This window comes from Saccopteryx bilineata, chromosome 2 (assembly GCF_036850765.1).
Source record: "Saccopteryx bilineata isolate mSacBil1 chromosome 2, mSacBil1_pri_phased_curated, whole genome shotgun sequence".
NCBI lineage: Eukaryota > Metazoa > Chordata > Mammalia > Chiroptera > Emballonuridae > Saccopteryx > Saccopteryx bilineata.
This window is the reverse complement of record NC_089491.1, coordinates 95795419-95814125: the sequence shown is the minus strand read 5'-3', so window position 1 is coordinate 95814125 and position 18707 is coordinate 95795419. Positions and strand designations below refer to the sequence as shown.

Sequence of the window (18707 nt, the reverse complement as noted above, 5' to 3'; positions counted from 1 at the left end):
TTCATTATATAAGTTCTTTACATTCTTTGTTATGTTTATTCCTAAGTATTTTATTTTTTTTGTTGCAATCGTGAAGGGGATTATTCTTTTGAGTTCCTTCTCAGTTGTTTCATTGTTGGCATATAGAAAGGCTATTGACTTCTGAATGTTAATTTTGTATCCTGCGACCTTACTGTATTGGCTTATTGTTTCTAGTAGTCTTTTTGTGGATTCTTTGGGGTTTTCGATGTATAGGATCATATCATCTGCAAAAAGTGATACCTTTACTTCTTCTTTTCCGATATGGATGCCTTTTATTTCTTTGTCTTGTCTGATTGCTGTGGCGAGAATCTCTAGTACCACATTAAATAAGAGTGGAGAGAGTGGACAACCCTGTCTTGTTCCTGATTTAAGGGGGAAAGCCTTCAGTTTAGTGCCATTTAGTATGATGTTAGCTGATGGTTTATCATATATGGCCTTTATCATGTTGAGATATTTTCCTTCTATACCCATTTTGTTGAGAGTCTTAAATATAAAATTGTGTTGTATTTTATCGAAAGCCTTTTCTGCATCTATTGATAAGATCATGTGGTTTTTGTTCTTTGTTTTGTTGATATGGTGTATTACGTTAACCGTTTTATGTATGTTGAACCATCCTTGAGATTCTGGGATGAATCCCACTTGATCATGATGTATTATTTTTTTAATATGTTGTTGTATTCGATTTGCTAGTATTTTGTTTAGTATTTTAGCATCTGTATTCATTAGAGATATTGGTCTGTAGTTTTCTTTTTTTGTGCCATCCTTGCCTGGTTTTGGTATGAGGGTTATGTTGGCCTCATAAAATGTGTTTGGAAGTATTGCTTCTTCTTCAATTTTTTGGAAGACTTTGAGTAGAATAGGAACCAAGTCTTCTTTAAATGTTTGATAAAATTCGCTGGTATAGCCGTCAGGGCCTGGACTTTTATTTTTGGGGAGGTTTTTAATGGTTTTTTCTATTTCTTCTCTACTGATAGGTCTGTTTAGGCTTTCTGCTTCTTCTTGACTCAGTCTAGGAAGGTTGTATTGTTCTAGGAATTTATCCATTTCTTCTAGATTGTTGAATTTAGTGGCATAAAGTTTTTCATAGTATTCTACAATAATTCTTTGTATATCTATGGTGTCCGTGGTGATTTCTCCTCTTTCATTTTGGATTTTGTTTATATGAGTTCTTTCTCTTTTTTCCTTGGTAAGTCTTGCCAAGGGTTTGTCAATTTTATTGATCTTTTCAAAGAACCAGCTCCTTGTTCTATTAATTTTTTCTATAGTTTTTCTGTTCTCTAATTCATTTATTTCTGCTCTGATTTTTATTATCTCCTTTCTTCGGCTGGTTTTGGGTTGTCTTTGTTCTTCTTTTTCTAGTTCCTTAAGGTGGGAAGTTAAGTGGTTCACTTGGGCTCTCTCTTGTTTGTTCATATATGCCTGAAGTGATATGAACTTCCCTCTTATCACTGCTTTTGCTGCATCCCCTAGATTCTGATATGTCGTATTGTCATTTTCATTAGTCTGTATAAATCTTTTGATCTCTGCACTTATTTCTTCTTTGACCCATTCATTTTTTAAAAGTATGTTGTTTAGTTTCCACATTTTTGTGGGATTTTTTTCCTCTTTTTTGCAGTTGAATTCTAGTTTCAAGGCTTTATGATCAGAAAATATGCTTGGTACAACTTCAATTTTTCTGAATTTGCTGATGTTGTTTTTGTGGCCCAACATATGGTCAATTCTTGAGAATGATCCATGTACACTGGAGAAAAATGTATACTCAGTCACTTTGGGATGAAATGTCCTGTAGATGTCTATCATATCCAGGTGCTCTAGTGTTTTGTTTAAGGCCACTATGTCTTTGTTGATTCTCTGTTTGGATGACCGATCTAGAGCCGTCAGCGGTGTATTGAGGTCTCCATATATATCTTTTATAACTTAAAATCATGATAGCTTTTCTTTTGCAGAATATATGCATTACACATTTTTAAATAGTAATTTTATGATATATTTTCAAATACTTTTTATAGATACATCATAAAAATCAATAATAATTTTATAACTTTATCAAAATTTAATTAAAGCACATATTTATGAAGTCTTTGAAGTGAGCCATTTCCAAGTTAAACATTTAATTGCGGGTAGGTGAGGAGACTGTTTTGCCCAAAATATATTGAAACAATGACCATTTATAGTATGTTTTAATTTAATTAAACAATTTTTATATTCTAAATTTAATAGCAAACAGTTTTATAAAGATAACATATTGTGTATTTCAGTTTTTAAAATTTTATAAGTCAAATTAGGACTCACATAAGCAGCCATGGCCCACCCTTTATCCTTTTAGACCTGTCGGACTGTGGCCTGAAGGCATGGGGTTTCCCCTTTTGCAGTTCTCAATGACTGCTTTGTATAGCATGTATATGTCCAAAGAAGAATATATATTACTCATAAACTGGAATTATTACTTCATTGTTCTCTGATCAATTCAGCTTCTTAAGTAAACCCCATTTCCATTCAGCCAGTTTCATCATCACACAAATTTTTAACTGTAGAAATGATTACTGCATTTTTTACACTTCCTCAGCTTTCTTTTAATAAAGAATCCATAAGTTGAATTTGATTTTTTATATAAATACTGTACTAGAAATACCTAATAATATCCAGTAACTTATCGAAATAATCATGAACATGTCAATTACCAAAGTATAAATTATACTCAGTGTCAAGCTTTCTAAAATACTTATTTGCAGAAATACTTAAGCTGTACAAACACTATACGAAGTTCTTGTGTTCATAATTTATTATTATTAAAACCATAAATCTTAAGATGAAGGAAACCTTCATCAGAATCATGGAATATAGAGGTACTTCCTCAAGGCAAATCTTAATGGATAATCTTGAAGAAACTTTTTAAGAAAAAGGAACAATTAAGAGATTTTGCAAAGACTGTGTTTTTGCTTTCTTCATGTTATAATCACAAAATTCCCTGTTAAATATAGACATAATGTTCCAGTTGTTGGCCACTTTACTCTTTGGAGGGAAAAAGAGTAGATTTATTTTGCTTTGTTGAGCAAGCAACCTCATCTTCTATTCTAAATTCCTAATCCAGCTCATTTTACTGAAATTTTCATTACTTGAGCCTTCATTACTAATGCTATTGTATAGTGTTGCCTCAGTATCGTATACCTACACAGCTTTGGCCTTCATGTTAATGAATGGGTTTAAGCCCAGTTCACATAATCTGGAATCTTTTCATCTTGGCCACAGGCCTTGTACTTTGCTTTATAATAAATTGTAAGTGTCACTACAATTGCATCTGCACTATGGCACTATTTTTCTTGTATCTGTTGTAAAGGATTGTAAAACAATCTATTGTGAAGTATTTTATCCTTATTGTATTGGATACCATTGTGAAGGATACTCTTACTTTAAAATACTGAAAACCAGCTTTTATAACAAGAGCACCAAATGTTTATTAATTAACAATATTATTTCACAGCCTTCTTTCAGTAAAGTGTTAAAGTACCCTACTAAAATGGAAATCTGAATCCAGATAGATTTATTTAAAATAAAAGATAGACTCTTGAGCCCATATGAGAGATGAATGCCTTTCCTTTTTTATGATTGTATAAAATAATCAGATTTTTAAATGTATAATATGTGGAAAAAAACCAAAAAGTTCCACATATCTGATCCCTGTGGTTGGAAAGGCTGAATTTTCCTAAAGAGTTTATGAAAAATGTGTTTATACAAAATGTGATTTTTGTAATGTTTCCAGGGTCAGAAAGACCCATAGTAATCTTGTAAATAACTAAAAATTGCCATTTCCTGGCAGGATTTCTCCATGGCTTCAGAAATTACAGTATACGAGGAGGGAGTGTTCCTGGTTGGCATGGTTCATTGTCTTTCTGTTTACTCCCTTTAGTCTCATGCAAACATTCCCATCTCTCCTTACAGTAATGAATAATTCTTTCTTGGAGGTCATCTAAGATAATGAGACTTTTTATTAGGAACTTTTAACAATTATCTTGTTTTCTGGTGATGTAAATAAGTGTATCAAATCTCTTTCAAACTTGTTTTTAGAGTTCAACATTTTTCTCTTTCTATTAATACTGTTTTAAGATTTAAGAAATTGTCTTTAAGAAAAGTACTTTCAACATTGTGTTTGTCCATCTGAGTCACAGTAGATTCTGAGACACAGTAATTTTGAAAGAAGTCAATTTGATTTTCATTTGAAATGGCTAGTTACTAAAGAACAGTAGTGATATTATGTTTTTTCTAATTTCAGTTTCTTTCAGTAAAATGAACCTCAAGTTAAAGAGATAAATGATTTATTTTTTAAAAGAAAAATCTAAATGTGCCATCGTTTTTTTAGAATTAAGCTTGTCAATTTTAAGTCTTTTATGGGTATTTTGTATCTTTTTATTTATAAATATCCCTGTTCTCAACTGCAGAGTGTGGTGACAGGAACATATTAGGTGCTTAGTAAATATTTGTAAAATGAAAAGCCATTCCTTGCCCATATTCTTTGACATACGCCACTTCAGTTTCATAGAACTCCTATAAAAGAAGAATAATAGGCCCTGGCCGGTTGGCTCAGCGGTAGAGCGTCAGCCTAGCGTGCGGAGGACCCGGGTTCGATTCCTGGCCAGGGCACACAGGAGAAGCGCCCATTTGCTTCTCCACCCCTCTGCCGCGCCTTCCTCTCTGTCTCTCTCTTTCCCTCCCACAGCCAAGGCTCCATTGGAGCAAAGATGGCCCGGGCGCTGGGGATGGCTCTGTGGCCTCTGCCTCAGGCGCTAGAGTGGCTCTGGTCGCAACATGGCGATGCCCAGGATGGGCAGAGCATCGCCCCCTGGTGGGCAGAGCGTCGCCCCATGGTGGGCGTGCCAGGTGGATCCCGGTCGGGCGCATGCGGGAGTCTGTCTGACTGTCTCTCCCTGTTTCCAGCTTCAGAAAAATGCAAAAAAAAAAAAAGAAGAAGAAGAATGTCATCAGCAAGAATCTTTATCTAGTAAACTCTTATAGCCTTTGTATATCTGAAAATTTCTCAAGTGGTAGTTTAAATGGGTATAGAATTCTAGGTTTACAATGTTTTCTCTCTACATGTTGATGACATTATCTTATTTTCTTCCCTTGGTGATGGTGGTGTTAATGGGAAGTCTGCCTTTACTTTGTCATTTCTTTGTGGGATATCTTGTCTTTTCTTTCTGGTATTTTTATTATTATTATTTTAAAGAGACACACAGAAAGAGAGGAAAGAGTGAGACATTCATTTGTTTTCCACTTAGTTACACACTCACTGGCACATATGCTTCCCATATGTGCCCTGACCCAGGATCAAACCATCAATCTCAGTGTTTCAGGACAATGCTCTCAGTGATCCCCAACCCCCCGGGCCGCGGACTGGTACCAGTCCATGGGCCATTTGGTACTGGTCCGCAGAGAAAGAATAAACAACTTACATTATTTCTGTTTTATTTATATTTAAGTCTGAACGATGTTTTATTTTTAAAAAATTACCAGATTCCCTTTGTTACATCCTTCTAAGACTCACTCTTGACACTTGTCTTGCTCACGTGATACATTTATCCGTCCCACCCTAAAGGCCGGTTTGTAAAAATATTTTCTGACATTAAACCGGTCTGTGGCCCAAAAAACGTTTGGGACCACTGCTCTAACTGACTGAGCTAACTGGCCAGGGCCTCTTTCTGATATTTTTAAAGATATTCCCATAATCTATTACAAAACAAGGCAGATTTATTTTTATTTTTTTCACTAGAGATTCTCCATTTTTAGTTTGAGGATTTATGCCTTCTTAAATTCTCTGCAATTATCTTTTTGGCATTATCTCTTCTATTTTTCTCTATTCTCTCTTTCTGGTATTTTACAAGTTTTGGTATGTCTTGTCTCTTAGGGTTTTTTTTTTCTTTCTGTCTTCCTTCTCTCTTTCTTGTTTAATCTCTGTACTGCATTCTGAGTAATTTTTTTCTATTAGTTTATCAACTGACATTGTAGGTAGGACTGTTTATTTGGCTTTTTTAACCTATATTTTGAGTTTGTTTCTATCCGTTTTTTATTTCATAACTATTATTTCCTTTTTCGAGTTTGTATTAGGTTCTTTCTCAAATCTGCCTATATGATATATAGTTCTGGTAGATGGATTTTATCCATTCCTTGTCTTTCTGAACATGCTCATTATTTAAAGTCTTTCAGATTGCTTTATTTATAGTTCCTCATATGTGAATTTTCACATTTGTTGCATCTGTCCACTTTCATGATGATGGGTTTTATATTATCCTAATAATTTTTGCCTGAACTTCTCTTCCCTGTCCCCAATTAGTATCACAAGCATTCTCTAGATTATGGAAATCTTCCTGTGGTATGTTTTTTGCATTCACTCCTCATTGAGCTCTATGATTTTCACTGGTTCTAGGCTTGTTGTTTTTGGTTTGTTTGCTTGTTTATTTGTTTGTTTGTTTGTTTTATGAGAGGAAGGGAGAGAAAGAGAGACAGGAACATCGAGCTGCTCCTGTCTGTGCCCTGACCAGGGAATTGAACCGGCAACCTCTACTCTCCAGAACAACACTCCAATCAGCCGAGCACAATAAGCCAGGGCTTGATTTTTATTGTTTTTTAGAGGAAGAGATGCATTCATTTGTCACTCGTGCATTCTTCGGTTGCTCCCGTGTGTGCCTTAACCGGGGATCAAACCCACAACCTTGTTGTTTTGGGATAATACTCTTAACTGACTGAGCTAACCACCCAGGGCTAGCCTAGTTCTTTTTGTTAGTTCTTTGCTTAGATTTTTCCATACCATTCAGTTGCTACAAAATCAGATTCCACAAATGGCAGAGGCTGGGCATTTCAGTTTTCATCAGTGATTCTTTCTATCTAGAGTAAGAAGTAGCCTGTTTCTATCCTGGTTTCCAGTTTGGGATTTTCTAGCTTTAAATTGCAAATTGGATATCCTTCTTAACTCCTGCAGTATTTTCGTTTGTTAACTTTTATAGACTATTTTAGAGAGAGAGAAAGAGGGGGGAGAGAGAAACATTGATTTGTTGTTCCATTTATTTATGCATTCATTGGTTGATTCTTGTATGTGCCCTGACTGGGGTTCAAACCCACAACATTGCCATATCAGGATGATGCTCTAATTAACTGAGCTACCTTGCCAGGACTGTTTGTTTGTTTGTTTGTTTAATTCCAGGAGTTAAATTATTTTTTTCATCTCCCCTCCACTCAAGAGGTTCTGCAGACTATAACTTAAGACCCTATCCCTGGGGGCCACTGAGCTTCAGCACTATGTTACTTCTTTGTTTTGGGCATGTAGAGAGTTTCCTTACTTTTAAAGCTCAAATATAAATTTTTTGTTGTCAAATTGTATCCAGTGTTTCTCTTTGGGGAATAGGATGGTAACTTTGCACATAGTCACTGTACCATCTTGTCAGGGAAATACCAACTAATCACCACTGTTTTCAATAATTTATGTTAAGTAAATAACTTATAGTCTGTAAAATAAATATGATTCTATCTATAGTTTCAGTCAACTGTAGTTAGCATCTTTAAGTTACTAAATATTCTTATAACCCAGTAGAGATGAAGAGTAAGACTTGTGGAAATGGTTTCTTATTTAATTATCACATAAAGATTATTATTTTTTAAGTTTCACTAGCATAATTAAATAACTCAAAGTCTGCTTAATAATTTTTAAAAAAATCACTGAATTTAACAAGTTTAAATATCCCATTTTTATCCCATTATTTATATAATAATTAATTTTTATCCTTATTTAGTATAGTGGATGTCAGCATGTGTATCATTCTGCCCACATTCTTGCCAGTGGAAATCATATTATTGCCATTACTTTTATTATATCTTTAAGAAAGATGTATCTTTAGCCTGTATCTTAAACCAGAGATACAATGCAAACATCATAGTATTATCATTACTTTCATATATTTCACAAAGATCTAAAAGATATTGTTTAAATATCTACATTAACATCAGTTGAAAAAGATGATATACTTGATTATAAAGAGTATTGGGAAGGGCCCTGGCTGGATAGGTCAGTCGGTTAGAGCATTGCCCCAGGACAACCCCATCAAGGCACATATGGGAAGAAATCAATCAATGCACAATTAAGTTGAACAACAAAATGAATACTTCGCTCTCAAATTCAATCAATTAAAATATCTTTTAAAAAATGTATTGGGAAAACATAACATAGTCTCCTCATTTGACCAAAATGACTTTTTTTTTTTGAGACTTAATTTTGTTTCCTTTTTTCAGACATATAAAGCCAAAATGAAGACAGATACATCAACACATACAAAGAAAGGCCAACAACCAAGTGAAGGAGGTATTTCATTTCCCCTTTACATCTCACAGCCTGTTAGCCAGAGGAAGAAAAGAGTCCACCGTACAGACCAGGCCACCTTCATAATTGGAGAAACACCAAAGGGGATTCGCAGGTAATCTGTAACAACACTGGACTTTAAGAATAAGTCTCAAAAGAAATACAGCTCCATAGTAAAATAAATGGATTATTTTAATTTTAACCGTATCTGGCATCTGAGTGTTTCAGAAAAATCTGAATCTACACATTTTAAAAAATAAATTCCAAATAAATGTTCTAGATCTTTACAGAAAGTTAATCACTGAATATATTTTTAAAAAGTCACTTTCTATAGGTAAATGAAATACATGCATTATATTCACTCATTGATTAAATATTTTAAATACTTAGTGCCTAATGTGCACCCAAGCATTGCACTGGGTACAGAATATACAGTGTAAAAAAAGACAGGTTACAGTGCAGGGGCTGGGGATTGGCACTGACCCATAAGATTTCAAAAGTAAAATAACATAAAGAAATAATTGTATAATGGTGTGTTATAAGAAAGGAAGGCAACAGGCCTCCCTGATGGGAAAGGACGGGACCCAGAAGAGTGCTACTACCTTTCTGCTGGGGAGTCAGAGAAGACCTCACTACACAGGTGACATCTAACTTGGGCCCGAGGGATAACTTGGCAAAAAACCAGAGTAAGAAAATCCCTAAGGATCGGGAGAGGGATGATGTGTTTGAGGACCTGAGAGAAGACTAGTGCACTGAATTCACAATAAACCAAGCAGAGAGTGGCATGGGATGAAGGTAGAGATATAAACGGGGCTGCAGTATGTGAAGCCATGGAGATCGTGGGGAAAGTTTGGATTGTGTTCCCAATGCAGTGGGAAGCTGTTGAAGCATGACGTGATCTAACGTATGTTTCTAAAATGTTGTTCCAGCTTCTATGTGGAAAGAGGGGAGAATGGACTGGGGATCCCGTAAGAAAGTAGGTGATGGTGGTTTGCTGTAGAGTGGTTGCTATGGAGACACAGCCACATGAAAGTGTTTGGTGTTAGACTAGCTGTTGGGAAAGAGAGAAGACAGAATTACACCCAACTTTCTGTCTTGAGCAACAGGTTGGATTTACTGAATGGGGGAAACCAAGAGAGAAACAAGTTCAGAGTTTAAAAAAAAACTAAAAGTTATCTTTGCTCATATGAAACTTCTGTGAAAATGTTGAATAGGCAATGGATATGTTCCTCTGGGATCTGGGGACTAGAATCTAAATTTGGAAGACATCTGCATAGAGATTATAAATGGTGTTCAGGGCCATAGGACTGTGTAAATGGCCGAGAAACAGAGCACAGAGAAAGAGAAAGAGAAGAGAAGACTCAGGCTGAGCCTGGAGGCAGCAATGTCATGCAGAGGCTGAGGCTGAGGCATAGTGTAAGATCCTTAAGTACAAGAGAAGTGAGATAAAATAGGAGGGATCTCTTAACTTTATCAAAATTGTGGGAATGTGCCCCTGGAGAGGGCAGCAGGGGACTCTGGCTGTTTCAACCGGGGGGTCTGGGCAGACTGAGGCTGGGTGGGGGGAGGTGGGCAGCAGCGCGTGGGCAGACCTTGCAGCAGCTCTCTAAGTCTAGGTATGAGAAGTAGCCGTAGCTGGAGAGCATTGTGGGAGCAAGGGTGGGTTTTTAGGTTGGTAAGATAATAGAACCTGTTTATGTGTTGAGGGAACAGATCAATAGGGAAAAAAGATCATGGCAGAGTGAGTGAAGAGAGTACAGTGCTAGGGCAGCAGCGGTGGGATACAATAGCTGGGGAAGCTCCAGCCCGGGAGAGGCTCGAAAGGGAAGACAGGAAGACGGGGACAGACACAGTGATATTTCCTCAGTTAACTGAGAAGTACAGTCATCAGTTCAGAAGGACAGAGAGTTAGGGAGAGAGAAGTTGTGAAAGAAATCATTTATAAAGTAGGCTTTGTGGGACTAGACTTTCTGAGTAACATTATGTCCCTGTTTGAGAGCATTCGAATAAAACTCTGCAGTCATGCAGACTTGTTCAGCGAGCTTCAGTTGTGTAGGTGCAGACACAGAATAGGGAGCTGCTGCATTTGCCCGGGGTTACAATGGCAGGAGAGAGAAGCGAGAGAGTTGAGGGATGTTTGCAAGGAGCAATTATAAAATTGAACCCAAGCTGTACAGGGGGATAATGAGGAAGCAGAAAGCCAGTGACTTGGAGGACTTGGCTCCAGCCTTGTGTCATGAGGGTCATTGAGCAGTTGAGCTGGAGCATGAGATGATTGAATTCAAGGATTTGGAGGCATTACCGTTAATGGTAATGACTGGCAGTATATGATCCTGGGAACTGGGGCCTGACATGGAATTGAATCTTTAGAAATTGGTGGGCCAAGAGTTGGGTGGGCCAGCCACATGGATAGTGATGATAATTATCAAGAATGATGGCAGGAGATGGACAGAAGCAACATTAACTCAAGATCTTGAGTTTTCAGTCACTAGCAGGAAGCAACTAAGGGCTCAGTTAACAAAATAGGGGAGAGAATGGTTTGTCCGTATAGCATGAACATTATAGAGGGAAAGGAGTTTTTACAAAAATGATGGTCTGGAAAAAGCAATGTGAAGCATGAACCCTGAGGTGCAGGGTGTGAAGGATGAGCATTGATTTGCAAATAGTGCATGGGAGGAAGGCAGTTTCATGAGGCAGCAGAGGAACCAGTTGGCATAGAAGTGACAGGGGAATTGGTGGATCATAGCCTGGCTCCACAGGTACCAAAAAATGGTCTGGAAGAATGGGGGGTTGGATTAGATCATGCATATAAAGAGTAGGAGGCAATGAGAGACCAGTGGCTATGGTGCCAAGTAGTAGTGACTGAGGCAAACAGGAATGGAGGTGTGGTTGAATTGGTCCTCATCATGTCTGGGGACTGTGGGAAAATAGTGGCGACTGTGGGTTCCAGGTGCTTCTCTCAGGGGTTTGGCAACTTCCAGGCCACTAGTCTTAGCTGTCCCAGGAAGGCTGGTCCCTCAGCTCCTTAGCTGCTAGTGTGGCCAGCTGGCACTCAGCTGCCCACCCCTGCAGGGACAGCAGTGCATCTCCTCACAGATTCAGTGATTTTTGCAGAGTGCGCCTTTTCTTCCACTTTGGGCAGTGACTGCTAGGAGGCTAGAGACTGTCTGTGTTTTACCAGTCTTTGTGGAGCACGTGTGTCTTCATCCCCTTTAACCCTGTATATAGAAACCAGTTAACAATAAATAGTTTTTGCCTCTCTTCCTTTTTTTACCTACCCAGCCTAGGGAATAAATGCCTTGTGCTAAGTAAAAGGACAGAGGGTGGCTAAGGAACCTCTTTCCTACTAACCATCCTACTTTATGAGAAACAAGACTGTCCCATGCTACAGCCCGATGGGTCATCTGAATGAAGTGTTCACCCCGACCTTTCCTTCAGAAAGTTTAGGTAGAGAGATGATGATTTTAGCTGTCTAACCCCTGTTCCCCCAATTCTTCAAGAAAAGGGGAGAGATATATAATTACTCTGGCGACACTTGCTGAAAGATACCTATTTTTGTTTTCCTCCTTTTTTTTTTTCCTCTAAGTGGCTTAGTTTACTGAAATTTCCTCACAGAGCGGCTAGCTTATTCCCCCTAGTTGTACCTTGCAGTTCCTTAAATTTTTAGAGAAAATTCTTTGAAGACCAAGAATTATGAAAGCGAGTTAGAAGGCAAAATAAAATGAATTACAGCACTAGCTGGTTAGATCGTTGTCCTGAAGCACAGAGGTTGCCAGTTCAATCCTCGGTCAGGGCATGTACAGGAATAGATTAATGTTCCCGGCTCTCTCTCTCTCTCTCTCTCTCTCACCCGCTCCCTCCCTCCTTCCCTTCCCTCCCCTCCCTCCCCCTTACTCTCTTGCTAAAAATCAATAAGTAAACATTTAAAAAAAGAATTGAAATCATAACTCATTCTGTAACAGGCAACCACACAACGTAATTGACTTGCATAACACTTGGATAACATGGGGTCAGAAGCAGCTCTCCTGCCAGAGGTGACAGAGTCCCAGGGTCAGGGGCAAGGTCATTACAACAAAGGCAAAAGTCCTTTGGCAGCTGCTGAGACACCACGAGTCTTAGGTAAATAAAAGACATCAGCCCCTACATAACCTTGCCAATAACCAAGTCTTTGCAGCATAAATATTTATTGGAAAGACTGACAATGGATTCGGAGATGATTAATAAACAAAATAACACTACCTCCATTGCTTCATGTGAAGTGAAAATTGGAACCTTTTAAGAACATATTGCTTTCCAACAAGAACTTGGCAATTTTCAGGACAAAAATTTGGAAGCTTGTATTTGTGTTACTAAATATTTTCTTGGCGATGAGTGTGGCTGTTGATAAGGCAGAGGTGTACCTGGCTTTGGAACAGCTCACAGGACCGGTGCGCTAAGGGCTGGAAGCCATGGTGCTCACCTGAAGCTACAAAAGAACGCCATGAGTGTGCAGAGTAGATTGTAGAGTCAAAGGAAACACAAACTTTACAGAACCTGGACTGGGTTGCAAAAATAATAGTGACTTTAAACCTCCTACTTACACACATTTTTAAAAATTTGACCCTCAGGATTCTCTGTTGTGTGCAGGGTAAAATTTAAACTGCGTTGGCATACGGACCCCTCATCATTTTCAGCCTCGTCCTTGGCGTTTCTCCCTCCCCTCTGTGCACCAGGTCCTCTCAGAACTGTGCCCATACCCTGTCTCTCTGGAAGGCGTCATCCCTCTTCTTTGCCAGTCTGGCTTGAGGTGACAGCAGAGGTGCCTTCCCTGCCACCTTGCCCACTGCCAGTCACTGGTTTAGGCACCCCTTCTGTGGGCACCCCACATTGACCCCTGTCATGGGATTCACCACTCTGTTCTGCTTTGATTTTCATTAAGCCCTTGAAGATAGGGAACTGGGGCTTGTTCTGTTACCATTATGTACTACAGTGCCTAGCACATAAGAAGGTTCTATAAATATTTGTTGAATGAATATACGAATGCTTTAAGGAAATAGAATATAGAGTATAGATGGAATTTTAAAACTTTGGGACTTTTAATCATGTGCTGCAACACCATTGATGGCTTTTGTCTAAAGGAATGTTTACAAACACTGGGCTCTCTTGATTCATGGCCCAAACTCAGGATCAGCTAAGCAATACCTTCTGTCTCACTGGGTCTGCTCAGGGCACCAAAGCAAAGTACCACAGACTGGAGTTTAAATGGCAGAATTTCTCACAGTTTTGGAGCCTGGAAGTCCAAGATCAAGGTGCCCGTTGATTTGGATCTTGGTGAGGGCCCTTTTCCTGGCTTCCAGACAGCCGCCTTCTCACTGTGTCTTCTCATGAGAGAGAACTTTCTGGAGAATTCTTATGGCCTCATTTAACCTTAATTACCTCCTAAAGGCTACATCTGCAAATAGTCGCACTGGGGATTGATTAGGGCTTCAACACAGGACTGTTGGGGGGACAGCGCCCTCACCTGGGAAAAGGAGCAGAGCTTGGTGCCGGGATCACATAACAGCCTCCATCTTCCTAGAGGTCCACAAGGCCCTTTCTCATACATGCATGTAACAGCTTCATTTAGCATCTTATACAGGAATGAAACTCTTCTTCAAATAGCATCTCCTTTTTTCCCTAATATTAGAAATGAAATATGTATTTTTATTTATGAGTGTGTTTTATTTCAATTACAGGTGACATTCAATATTATATTAGTTTAAGGTGTAAAGCATAGTGTTAGACACTTATATAACTTAGGAAGTGTTACCCCCAATAAGTCTAGTTACCCACCTGACACCATACATAGTTACTGCATTATTATTGACTATATTCCCCATGCTGTGCTTTACATTCCTGTGACTATTTTGTAGCTACCAATCTGTGCCTCTCAATCCCTTCACCTTTTTCACCTGCCCCCTAACCCCCTTCCCATCTGGCAACCACCGGTTTGCTCTCTGCATCTATGAGTCTGTTTCTGTTTTGTTTGGTAGTTTTTTATTTTTAGATTTCACATATGAGTGAAGTCATCTGTCTCTTGTCTCTGTCTGATTTAGTTCATTTAGCAAACTACCCTTTGGGAACATCAGTGTTGTTACAAATGGTAAGATTTCATTCTGTTTTATGGCTGAGTACTATTCTGTTGTATGTATGTACCACCTCCTCTTTACCTATTTTGGCTATTGTAAATAATGCTGTAACACACATAGGGATGCATATATTTTTTAAACTAGTGTTTGGGATTTCTTTAGATAAATACTCAGAAGTAGAATTGCTGGTTCATAATGTAGTTCTATTTTTTAATTTTTTGAGGAATCTTCATACAGTTTTTCATAGTGGCTGCACCAGTTGCATTCCCATCAACAGTGCACATGGGTTCTCTTTTCTCCACATCCTCACCAGTACTTGTTTGTTGATTTATCAGTAACTATTCTGACAGGTGTAAGATGATATCTCATTGTGGCTTTAATTTGCATTTATTTGATGATTAGTGGCATTGAGCATCTTTTCATATGTCTATTGGCCATTTATATGTCCTCTTTGGAGAAATGTCTATTCGGGTCCTCTGCCCATTTCTTTAATTTGATTGTTTGTTTTTCTGGTGTTAAGTTGTGTGAGTTCTTTATAAATTTTGGATATTAACCCCTATTGGATGTATTATTAGTGAATATCTTCTTCCATTCAGCAGGTTGTCTTTCCATTTTGTTAATAGTTTCCTTTGTTGTACGGAAGCCTTTTAGTTTGATGTAGTCCCATTTGTTTATTTTTCTTTTGTTTCTCTTGCCCAAGAAGATATGTCCAAAAAAATATTACTAAGAGCAATGTCAGAAAGTATACTACCTGTGTTTTCTCCTGGGAATTTCATGGGTTCAAGTCTCACATTTAAGTCTTTAATCCATTCTGAGTTTATTCTTATATATGATATAACAAAGTGGTCTAATTTAATTTTTTTTTGCATATATCAGTCCAGTTTTTTCCCAACACTATTTATTGAAGAGACTGTATATATTGTATAGTCTTGTCTCCTTTTAACATATACAGTGTGTCCGTAAAGTCATGAATGCACTTTTGACCAATCACAGGAAAGCAACAAAAGATGAAAGAAATGTGAAATCTGCACCAAATAAAAGGAAAACCCTCCCAGTTTCTGTAGGATGGTGTGGCAGCATGTGTGCATGCACAGATGATAACGTAACACTGTGTATACAGCAGAGCAGCCCACGGCCATGCCAGTCGAGATGTGGACGGTACAGAGGAAAGTTCAGTGTGTTCTATGGCTTGCTAAATTCGAATCTGTGACCAAAGTGCAACGTGAATATCGGCGCGTTTATAACAAAGTGCCGCCACATAGGAATAACATTACTCGGTGGGATAAGCAGTTGAAGGAAACCGGCAGTTTGGTGGAGAAACCCCGTTCTGGTAGGCCATCAGTCAGTGACGAGTCTGTAGAGGCTATATGGATAACTACCTAAGGAGCCCTAAAAAATCTGTGTGTGAGCCCACATGGAACTGCACTGAATAGGTATGAAACTGAGTTTTCCTTTTATTTGGCGCAGATTTCACATTTCTATCATCTTTTGTTGTTTTTCTGTGACTGGTCAAAAGTGCACATGACTTTATGGACACACTGTAGGTGTGAGTTTATTTCTAGGATCTCTATGCTGTTCCATTTATCCATGTATCTGTTTTTATACTAGTACTGTGCTGTTTTTGATTACCATGGCCTTGTAGTAGAGTTTGATATCAGGTTATGCAATACCTCAAACTTATTTCTCATAACTGCTGTGGCTATTCATGGTTTTTTGTGATTACATATACATTTCAGGATTATTTGTTCCAGTTCTGTGGGGAAAAGATAGCAGCTCATTTAGTTTAGTTGTCTATACTGAAGTCAGACCAATTGGGGAAAGAAAAAAATCTAGATTTATCAGTTTAGAACTTTCCTTTAGGTTTATCAGAAAGTTTTGTGAAAGTCTCTTGCTGGGTTGCTCAGTGGATAGAGCAGCATTCTGGCACACCAAGGTCGAGTGCAATCTCAGGGCATTACAAGAAGCAACCGATGAGTGCACTACTAAGTGGAACGAGTTGATGCCTCCCTCTCCCTTGCCCACTTCCTCTCCCTCTTCCCCTTCCTTTCTTATTTTTCAGAATTTTCTGTTTTCTATTTATTAAGACCCTTTTTTGACTATTTTATTTTATGGAACTTGAATGCAACATAGCTTTTTAAATACAGATTATATGAATTACAATTCTCACGTCAGTCATAAATTGGGATCCCATAATTCCCAGGAAATAACTAATAGTATAAATCAGAATAATTCTAAAAGCTGGTGATTTCATGAAATAAAATATTTTTTTCAGTAATATAAAGAAAGAGGTCACATTCTGCTACAGTAATATGAATGCCTATTATGGAATTAAGGTAATGTATGTGAACGGAATGAGATTGCTTTGTTTCTACATTTCATATTATGATGACAAGTTCTTTAAAAATGAAATGTAATAAAAATAACCACTGGTTTTGTTCATTAAATCTTCAGAAAACAATTTGAAGAAATGGCTTCTTATTTTAATTTGTCTTCTATAAAGGAATTTGCTCAGCGTATAACTAATGCCACATCAGAAGAACGACAGAATATGCTAAGGGACTTTTATGCTTCTCAGTATCCAGAAGTAAAAGATTTTTTTGTGGCTTCTGCCACAGAATTCATCAAACCTGCCTCTGAGGAAGGGCAGAGAGTCAGGAATAAGTCTGAAAAGAGAGGATCTTTTATAAAAGAAAGGTTGCCGGATTCTGAAACTTTGTCATTTAAAGATTTTACCAAAAAAAATTCTCAAGTTTGCAGCCCAAAAATATATAAAGAAAAGTCAATTAAGCCTCAGAGTCATAGTTTCTGTGGAGAAGAGATGCTTTCAAAGGATGTAGTAACTCAGAAATTGCCTATCAGCTCTCCCCAAGAGGCTGACGAGGAAGAAGAGACCCAAGTATCTGAAGATACTAGAGCATCTGATTCCCTGCACAGTGAGTCTGGAGCATGTGAGAGAAAGTTACAAAATACCGTGAAAGACGAGAGAGACCTCACAAGAACAGGCATTTCAAGAAGTGAACCCCTTTTCAAAGGGGAAAACAAAAAGATAAAAAATCCAGTGTTGGAAAAGAGTTGTGCGGTAGGCTTGCTTGGTGACACCTCTATTCTTGATGACCTCTTTAGAAGTCACGGGAACAGTCCCACACGACTGCCAAAGAAAAGTCTTTCAGGACCCATGGAAAAAGCAAAACAGAGACCAAAAGATTTCTGGGACATCTTGAATGAGCAGAACGACGCCAGTCTCAGCAAACTCACCGACCTGGCGGCAGTAGAGACTCTGTGTGGAAAAGCGCCCCGTGCTGCAGCCTCCGCAAGGAAAGACAGGCTAGAAACTTCTCTCTGGAAATCAAATGAGAACTTTTTGTGGAAAAAATTTAGCTCAAGTGATACAGATGAAGACATGACCAATACGCAAGAATAATATATATAAATACCTAAATGAAGCGCTACGATGAACTTCTGCCATCAATGTTGACAGCACTAGCTCACACCCTAATTATGTTAACTTGAACGTGCTTGTCAACATATATTTTTATTAAACTCTTGCCCTAGGGTTGTTTTTTAAGTCGGAAATGTTATGTATTTACTCTCCTGAAAATCTTATTTGACCTATTTAGAAATATGATTTTATTATAGTATAAACCTGTTATGAAATAGAAGAGACTCTGTATCTATCAGGAGACCTGGGGCATCTCTCTTGCTGAGTAATCATGTGACCTCAGATAAGTCACTTACCTGGTATACAGCTGTTTCCTAATATGAAAGATGAAGGGTTTGAACTTGATCAACATGAGCATCCTTCTAGTTTACAAAGCTTTGGTTTACTCTCCCAGATTCCGTTATCATAGGCCGAATTATGTTCACACCTCCCCCTAGTCAGGTGTACATTGATGGGTTTCTTTCTTACTAACATTTGGAAAATAATAAGTTACTGTTTTACTTTACACTCAGTATCATGTACTACTATTGTTAATTACTTTAGATGACACAAATTACTAGAACTGAATTATGATATTATGTTAAAACAGTAAGTTTATAACTGCTGAGAATCCAAGGGTTAATGTAGAAGTTTACCGTATGAGATATGATGTTGAATATAATTATTACCTTAGCCACAGAATGGCAGTGTCTCAACTTTTTATATAATTATTATGATTTAAGCAATATAAAACTTTCTATAGTACTTTTGTATTTAAATGTAAAGAGATGAGTAAATATTTTATTTTATTTGAAACTTA

General features: G+C 37.9%; 1 protein-coding gene across 3 annotated transcripts in view; it reads left to right on the top strand.

Annotated features, from left to right (window-relative positions):
• ERCC6L2 (ERCC excision repair 6 like 2) overlaps positions 1-18707 on the top strand; it is a 134059-nt gene extending 115352 nt beyond the window's left edge. For all 3 annotated transcript variants that reach the window (XM_066257417.1, XM_066257416.1, XM_066257418.1), the window contains 2 exons: positions 8296-8477; positions 16921-18707. In XM_066257417.1, the coding sequence (XP_066113514.1) occupies positions 8296-8477; positions 16921-17890 (1152 nt within the window). In that variant the 3' untranslated portion in view covers positions 17891-18707. The remainder of the gene's footprint in view (positions 1-8295; positions 8478-16920) is intronic.